At 48.0% G+C, this 8,659-nt stretch overlaps 2 protein-coding genes across 2 annotated transcripts in view; one reads left to right on the top strand and one right to left on the bottom strand.

Moving 5' to 3' along the window:
• Nucleotides 1-2,690, top strand: part of Pmar_PMAR011613 (conserved hypothetical protein) — a gene marked incomplete at both ends in the record, with an annotated part of 4,120 nt that extends 1,430 nt beyond the window's left edge. Inside the window, 3 exons of the mRNA XM_002773720.1 lie at nucleotides 255-276; nucleotides 531-583; nucleotides 2,587-2,690. Of these exons, the coding sequence (XP_002773766.1) occupies nucleotides 255-276; nucleotides 531-583; nucleotides 2,587-2,690 (179 nt within the window). The remainder of the gene's footprint in view (nucleotides 1-254; nucleotides 277-530; nucleotides 584-2,586) is intronic.
• Nucleotides 2,691-5,577: 2,887 nt separating this feature from the next.
• Pmar_PMAR011612 (hypothetical protein) overlaps nucleotides 5,578-8,659 on the bottom strand; it is a gene marked incomplete at its 3' end in the record, with an annotated part of 5,092 nt that continues 2,010 nt past the window's right edge. Inside the window, exons 12-19 of the mRNA XM_002773719.1 lie at nucleotides 8,587-8,618; nucleotides 8,336-8,528; nucleotides 8,121-8,282; nucleotides 7,952-8,068; nucleotides 7,819-7,901; nucleotides 6,912-7,764; nucleotides 6,689-6,853; nucleotides 5,578-6,639 (exon numbers count right to left, since the gene is read on the bottom strand). Of these exons, the coding sequence (XP_002773765.1) occupies nucleotides 5,578-6,639; nucleotides 6,689-6,853; nucleotides 6,912-7,764; nucleotides 7,819-7,901; nucleotides 7,952-8,068; nucleotides 8,121-8,282; nucleotides 8,336-8,528; nucleotides 8,587-8,618 (2,667 nt within the window). The remainder of the gene's footprint in view (nucleotides 6,640-6,688; nucleotides 6,854-6,911; nucleotides 7,765-7,818; nucleotides 7,902-7,951; nucleotides 8,069-8,120; nucleotides 8,283-8,335; nucleotides 8,529-8,586; nucleotides 8,619-8,659) is intronic.

Raw genomic sequence — 8,659 nt, 5'->3', positions numbered from 1 at the left:
CCGTCAACTATCAAATCTTTCATTACTCGGGGTCGGAAACGTGCTCCTATGGTTGATCTCACTGATATAATACCAGATATCATGTCACTCCCCAATGTTACAGTGCGTTATGTGCATTCGAATGTGAATCAGATTTTATCTGGTCATTGGTCAGTCTGTCACGACTATTTATTCGAAATAGGAAAAGTAGACAGCCCTTTGTGTACCTTGTGTACTGATGAAGATAATGAAGTTGTTGATGATATTGCCCATAGATTATTCGATTGCCAGAAATATGTGAGTATTCGCAATCAATGCTTCGGGTACTCTCGTATTGTGGCGGATAAAGACGACTTTGTGCGTAAAAACACTACTAATGTCGCACGGTTCGTTGCTTTAGCGAGAGGGCTTTAGCTTTATAGCATTATCATTGTCCTCTCCCTTCTCCATTCCGTCGAATGGTTTACGGACCGTAAAAAAAAAGTAAGACTCGGCTAAGCAATTGAATAGGCATTGGAAGCTGGCTCATGACCCGTCGGGTAACTCCTCAGGGATAAGGGCCAGAGAGAGAGAGAGAGCTCCTCTTTCTTTGTGGTTAGCCCAAGTTAGGCTGCCTGACTGTTTCCGTGCTTTTATGCATCCGGGGCATAGACTTAGGCATATCAAACAGTGTCATGAGGAGCCTTCAAGAGTGTGCATGGTTAACGACGATAATGTAGCTGAGTTAGTAAATGAGGTCCCCCTCTTGCCCCTTCGAAGGATTCCGCGGCTTCGAGATAGGTTAGCGGCCCGCTAATCTATTTCGCTAATAGCAGAGGATTCTATAAGTGTAGTAGGTGTGAGAGATGAGAGTGCTGCGGACATACTACTGCACCCGATTGAAAATGGGGATGGGACTTGGTCATGTCCCATCTGTTCTCAACTCTGAGAAGGGCATCACTAATCATGGTAATCGTATGCATAGAGTGTCCTTGATTACGTTTAGAGGCTTCGGAATATGTTTTTGGGAATGTACGACCGCAAGTAACTTGCGGCAAGTTGCGTGGGTGGATGAGGAGTTGTGAGGCCTTAGTCCTTTGCGGATGAGAGGCCTCCGGCCTACACCGGTACGCATCCGGTACGCCGTCTGCCGACCACAGGGATAACTGGCTTGTGGCAGCCAAGTGTTCATAGCAACGTTGATTATTGATCCTTCGGTGTCAGCTCTTCCTATCATTGAGACGCAGAAGTCTCAAAGTGTCGGATTGTTCACCCGCCAGTAGGGAACGTGAGCTGGGTTTAGACCGTCGTGAGACAGGTTAGTTTTACCCTACTGACGGAGACTCCGTCACGGAGTAGATACTACGACAGTAGTCGAAGTTAGCACTTGGTTAATACCGTTGTCTGAAAAAACAGTACGGCGAAGCTACCATCTCCTGGATGACGGCTGAATGCCTCTGAGCCGGAATCCATGCTGGATCAGCAGTGTTGTACACCATGCTCAATGCCAGAAGAAAAAAGCTAGGTCACAATTTGTCAATCTGTCAGTGACAAAGATTCAAGCTACTATACCTCTGGCTGCATTGATTTGTGGTCAGAGTGTATAGCGATCATAGCAATTGCAAGTTTTGGGCTCGATAAATCCTTTGAGGACGACTTATCCGGATATTGTAAGTGTTGAGAGGAGGCTTAGTCTTACGATCCACTGAGATTCATACCGTGTAGCGTCGATTTGTCTCCTAGTCTGTTTCCATTTATGAACTCCAATTTAAAAGGCAAACTACTCCACACTCAAGCCACACCCGAAGCCCGAGTCTCTCATGCGAGTGCCAATCCCTAGCCTGAAGCGGTAACTTACCCCTCGGTAAGAACGTTATTCAAGGAACGAAGGATTGGACATCGTCCAGGGGCGGTATGCGGATACTGATTCGAGAATCACAGGCACTGATTCAACTCACTATCTGATTTCCGATTTTGATTCAACTCACACCATGATTCACAAGTGTTGATTCAGATTCCGTATTCATGAGTACGATTCATGATTCGTGAGTATGATTACTGATTCCAAATTCAGATTCAGGATTCGCGAGTACGATTCCTGATTCCTGATTTCGCTCAAGCGTTGATTTCGATTCTTGATTCAGAATCATGATTCCTGATTCAGAATCATGATTCCTGATTCAGAATCATACTCAGCCATTGATTCTGATTGTGAACCAATGAGTCAGAGTATTTACTCAACCCAGTGAGTAAGAATCATGATTCTAGATTTTTTCAACGTGATTGTGATTCAAAACTCATACTCGTGAGTATTTTACTCAACTCGAGAACGCCAAAGATTCTCAACTTTGCTCGCTCATTGGTCCACTCCCTCTACTCAATTCTACAAAATACTCAACACTGCGGACGACCTGTTATCTGCTATCATTCAGTCATTTAGTTAGATGGGAGTAGTGGGTAGTGGAGTGAAAGCATCGCACGTTGCGACAGAAATCGAGTGGGACCCGAAAGTCCCAACCGCGAAATTCTGCGAATAATCATTCCCAAAATTGCAACAGTGGATGCTTCGCTCCGCGCGAGTAGTGGTAGCGAGGTTACATGAATCTCTAACCAGCCACAGTGAGTCAGGTCGATACTCTCTGGCTGACGACCCTCGCTTGACTACTCGTGCCTCCCAAACTAACTTCAACTGGATGCGGGTGGGTGGGTTCAGGAAAGTCCCCATTAACTAAATGATAACTGAATGCTTATCCATCCAAAACCCCAACCACAACACAAACCATTCGCTCGCTTGTTGACCTAGCCCAATAAATTGACCTTCATAGAATCTGATTTTTACTCAGCGTGTGATTCCGAATCATATTCACGCCGTGAGTATCTCCATTTTTCCACGTTATTTTGCCTTGATTCGTACCGGGGGTCCGGACCCTCGGTACCAAACCCTGATTCTGATTCTCGACCTTGATTCACGACTTCAGCGCGCGCCACGGTAAACCTCCTCTGCTGCTTGCGATGGCTTAGGTGCTTAGAATGACCGTGCCGGGGGATAGAACCTCGGCTTTGACCAAGTGAAAGTGTATCCTTGACCAGTTGAGCTGTGAGATTATACAATATAAGACAGTGCAAGGAGGTATAGCTATACTATAGCGCACGTAGTGCATACAGGGTATCAGTATAACCCTGCCCGGGAATAGAACCCCTGTTTCGAGCACGTGGAAGCACACCCTTAACCAGTTCAGCTATGGGATCACACGATACATAACGGTGGATGGAGGTTTAGGGCACGTAGTACATGCAACCACACGGTGTGAATTACGCATTCCTTAATTCAAACAATTATTCATAAAAACAATAAATGCCCTTCATCGATCCTCTTGCGGGATTGTCGGATTCCGAGTGAACATATTGAAAAGTTTGAAGTACGGATGTGTACACGTGCGACAAAAGATCTTCTTTCACAATTTTGTCATTGTTATAGCGGAACGGGAAATGCTCATGAATTTGGGGCGAATTTACCAGGTTCTACCCTCGCAAAGTGACATTTTCCTCCTTTCTTGAAAATGTCACTTTCGGATGTGGGGCGTAGCGACTATATTCTTCGTCTTGTCAAAAATGTCTGATCCAATCTCTGATCCCTGATTCTCGAAAATACTCAGATTTAATGGAATCACCCGAAAAATCAGCCTCATGAGCAAGGCATATTGAGTAAGAGTATTAATCAGCCAAAAAATCAACTTTAGATTCGCGAATCAGCTCGGAGATTCACATATCATCGCGATGATCCTGATTTCTCGCTCCAGAGTAGAAAATCAGCGAATCAGGGGTTAATACTCACCATCTGATTTTTTCATCTGAGTAAATACTCTGACTCACCCGTTGCATCAGGATCCGCATACGGCCCCAGCTAGGCGCATTGGTGTCACTAAATTTAGTGAGAACAAATAGTGATCTAGAACATCAAGTTTAGTGACAGCGTCTGGACATGCCTCTCTGTTCATTCGCAACTGAATCGCTTGGCAACGGTCCATTCGGACTAAACGTGCTATTCGGCAGCAACTGAATGAGAGACTTGTTTTCTATGACGTTTTCAGTCAAACAAGGCGACCAAGTCGAACTCCACTGTCGTATCCCAGAGATCATTCTTCAGCTTCATCGGAATAAGACTTGCAACTTTCGAGAGCAGCGTTATGCTTTTCTGCTTATCCGTCAACGTGTCGATATTCGGGTAACGGACAGCTGCAGGGAACTCACTGCCATCTACCGGTTCAAAGAGGTCTCCCGAATTTCATCAACTCCAGGGCAAACAGGGTGCGCTCCTGGAAGCGGCTGGGGGGGTGGCCTTCAGCGCGTCACCGAGGACGGTCATGCCGCCGTCTGCAGAGAAGTACTCGAGAGACTCGAGCAATTGAGACATGACGTTGTCGACGATGTTTGCCCCGTCCCCACGGTGGAGGCCCCACCACCAATGATGATGATGATGATGATGACGACGATAAGGATATTGCTGTACCAGCATCACCGATGTTCTCCTTCTCCGTCTTACTGCTGCTGTTGTTGTTAGGGATGCTCGATGATGATGATGATGATGATGACGGTGATGCTGTTGTTGATGATGATGTCCCAAAGCTGAGTACGAGAGTCGTGCAGCCAGACTGATATGATGATGATGATATTGGCAATAGCAATCTCAGTCAAAAAAGACAGTAAACTCTAGGAGCCGCGTAATACCAAGCATTAACTCAACATCTACTGCCACTGAGCAAGATACGATTCCTCCAGTTGCTGTAACAACAATACCCTAACTCCTCCTCGGCATCATCTCCTTCAACAATAACAATGCTGCTGCCGCAACACCTCAAGTGCTGGTGGCTAGGATAAAGTATGTAGCCATTCGGCTATCTACGAGAAAGCCAGAAGAAGACGGCTTAAAGGAGATGAAGGTGATGATGATGGTGGTGATGGTAGTAGTAGTAGTAAAGATGATTATGATGATGATAATTATGATGATGAAATGAACCATGTCAACAGCAGCATGTATGAGGTGCGTCGACTATATTGCTGAAAATAACATATTACATATTTTACACTAGAATAGTAGTGGCAGTAGTAGTAGTAGTGATAGAAGAAAACGACCAAGTCGATGTTGATACCAGCACAAAAGCCATTTCCCGCTTTCAGGAGGACAAAGTGTGATAACGAAAGGGAGTTGTAACGATATGAGAGGATAACGATAGACAAGGACTATGGCAACAGAAATAATTATACCACTAGAGACAGCAACAGCAACGGCAGCAGCAGCAGCAGCATACTATATTGAGAGATGCTTCAAGTATGCAAGGTGAGGGATAAGTTTTTCCAAATGCATTTGCATCAAAAACAACAGCGACAGCATATATGCGTCAGAGGCCTCCTTAGTAAATAGTGGCAGTCCGAAAATAATAACATGTGAAAATCGATCAACATCCATGAACATGAGAGGACAACGCTAGCTTCACCAGCTGCTACTCCTGTTGTTACTCCCTCACACTACTCGAGCCGTCTTACACTGTTGCTGAATTTTAGTCGTCATGAATGGTGCATTCACGTATCGGTCGTGGTGGTGATATAGTGGACAATATATCATACATCCCCCTTCCCTCCTCGGTTTTGTAGTACTGTTGTTGTAGTAGCTACACCCGCAGGGGACTGCTGAACCGCCCCACCAATATCGGGACTTCCTATTAGGTCTTCTTCTTGCTCAACCGTCAGTCCCGGTGGCAGTGACCCAGCAGAGGGCGACAATGGAGTGGATGCTTCTATTGAGGTACCGCTCATAACCGGCATCTGCATACCAGTAGGTGACAATGGAGGGGATGCTTCTATCGAGGTACCGTCCATAGCCGTCGGTAGACCAGTAGGTGACATTGGAGGGGATGCTTCTATTGGGGTACCGTCCATAGCAGTCGGTAGACCAGTAGGTGACATTGGAGGGGATGCTTCTATCGAGGTACCGTCCATAGCCGTCATCTGCATACCAGTAGGTGACATTGGAGGGGATGCTCCTATTGAGGTACCGTCCATAGCCGTCGGTAGACCAGTAGGCGACAATGGAGGGGATGCTTCTATCGAGGTACCGTCCATAGCCGTCGGTAGTCCAGTAGGCGACAATGGAGGGGATGCTCCTATTGAGGTACCGTCCATAGCCGTCGGTAGACCAGTAGGCGACAATGGAGGGGATGCTTCTATCGAGGTACCGTCCATAGCCGTCGGTAGACCAGTAGGCGACAATGGAGGGGATGCTTCTATCGAGGTACCGTCCATAGCCGTCGGTAGACCAGTAGGCGACAATGGAGGGGATGCTTCTATCGAGGTACCGTCCATAGCCGTCGGTAGACCAATAGGCGACAATGGAGGGGATGCTCCTATCGAGGTACCGTCCATAGCCGTCGGTAGTCCAGTAGGCGACAATGGAGGGGATGCTCCTATTGAGGTACCGTCCATAGCCGTCGGTAGTCCAGTAGGCGACAATGGAGGGGATGCTTCTATCGAGGTACCGTCCATAGCCGTCGGTAGTCCAGTAGGCGACATTGGAGGGGATGCTTCTATCGAGGTACCGTCAGATATCTTAGTATTCGCGTCCGGTGGGGCAGCCAAGGAAGAAAGCGATGGGATGGCATTCAGCAGCTCAGGAGGCCCTTCTCTCTGAAAAAAAGGAAAAATGATCTCACCGGGAATAGAACCTGCGCATCACTTGAGCTGGGGGATAGACAGATAAGTCCCCCAAAACTGTTGCTCCTCCAGCATCCCCTCCTTCCTCTGTTCCCGATTCCTTCATAAGCCCCACTGCCGCCATTGCCGCAGCCGCCACTTCTGCTGACGTCGCCGCAGCCACAGATCCTTCAGCTGATGATACAACCTATGAAGCAGACACACCTCGCTCTACCATCAAGAGCTCCTTGCATCCAACTATTCACCTTCTTTCCTTTCCCAGTTGCTGCCGCTTTCTTACCCGCTGCCGTCCGTTTCTTCTTAGTCGGACTCGCCGCCGCCACCTTCTGCTGACGACCCTCGCCCGGTTGCTTCCTCTTACCACCACCACCACCACCACCACGAGCAATTCCCATTAAAGTGCCACCCGGGTGGTGGAACCTATCATTACTACTGCTTCCGCCACTGCCAGCCGTCGTCACTGTAGTGCTTCCAGAATCGGTCGTCGTAAGACCCCCTCCGAACATGCTGCCTAGCTCCTCTCCTGGTATCTCAAATTCAATCGAGCACCTTTTTTTCGCCGCGATAACATCCCGCAGAATTTCGCCGGAAAAAGGATGCTCATTAACCCTCACAAGTCGCCAGCCCACCCGCACGCCAACACTCGCTGCTTGTCGCCCTGCATCTACTCCGACAACTCTATCTCCCAAGATTGATATTCCCAATGGTTGATAACTGTCGAATTCCATCCTTCTGTTGACCGCCATGCCACCAGAAGCCATCACCTCAGGCATGCGCCTAGACGAACCGGCCACCACAGCCTCAGCTATTGCCGCCCTCCTAGCTGCAGAGGAAGCCGCCGTCCTGCAATACTTCAACAACAACTGCACTGCAACGTGCAAGTCTGACTCAGTCGACATCCCATTACGCCTCGCTCTCTGAGCGGCTGGAGAGTCTCCACCAACGAGCTGATACCAAGGCACATTCGGACGGTAAGGGTTGGCGAGCTGTGTAACGTTGATGCCGAATTCTGTCGAGGCCAATGCTATAGACGTCAACGCCAATAAATGGGCATCAGCAAATAAACACAGCCGGGAGCTGTACCCCTGGAGGGCATATCTGAAAAATGCCACTTACTTTAGCGGAGCGAAGCAGCTGTGATAGGAACACTACCTTAATGCACTTCGTTCAAATATCGGAAGCCGTGAGGCATCCAAGATAGATGGGTGCGTCAGGTCGATGAGGGGCTTCAAATTCTAGACAAAATGAAAAAATTATACAAAAGAACACGCTTCGCTCCGCTCACTTTAACATAGGGATCGATCAAACTCGGAGCAACCTCATCAATAAGCGCCTTCGCCGGCAGATTGGCCAAAATGCTTTGCTGCAGGCGAGAGATGCCAACGAGCTCCGTCTCGGTGAGCTGACATAACGTCGCTAGTGATGATAGTGGTTGTGATGATGATGGAGCTTACACTATTGGGAGTGGTTGCTAACGTAAGGGCCATAAGGAGGGATTTCTGGTCTACTCTCCCACACTTATCCGCGTATAGCGAATTAATAACATGTGCTATAGAGAATACCACACCAGCAGCAACTTGCCATTCCTTAGAGTTCAACAATAGATTTCTCAGCTCCTGACAATAACATGAACAATTCCATCATAAAGACTACATCCCGAAACACCTACCCCCGCTGGTGATGTTGCCCTCGACCCTGCCATCGGCGAGCCTTTCCTCGGACTAGTGTTACCAGCACCAGGCAGCCCAGCTGTGGCTGCCGCGGCAGATGCTCGATGTAAACAAAGCATTCCCACTGCATGCCATATAGCAGCAGCCAGATCCCCCTTCTCCCTCATCTGTGGATTACATTGATAGAGTGCCCTGAACAACAACAACAACCACAACTTCAACCGTGATTATGATGATGAGTGTACCCTACCGTATAATGAGCTCCAACTGTTTACTCGTTGCCTGTGTCCATCGATCACTAGACATATCAAACTTGTCAACGA

The sequence above is a fragment of the Perkinsus marinus genome, assembly GCF_000006405.1.
Source record: "Perkinsus marinus ATCC 50983 genomic scaffold scf_1104296958712, whole genome shotgun sequence".
Lineage (NCBI taxonomy): Eukaryota > Perkinsozoa > Perkinsida > Perkinsidae > Perkinsus > Perkinsus marinus.
Note: the sequence above shows the minus strand (reverse complement) of the source record. Positions and strands in the feature narration are given on the sequence as shown.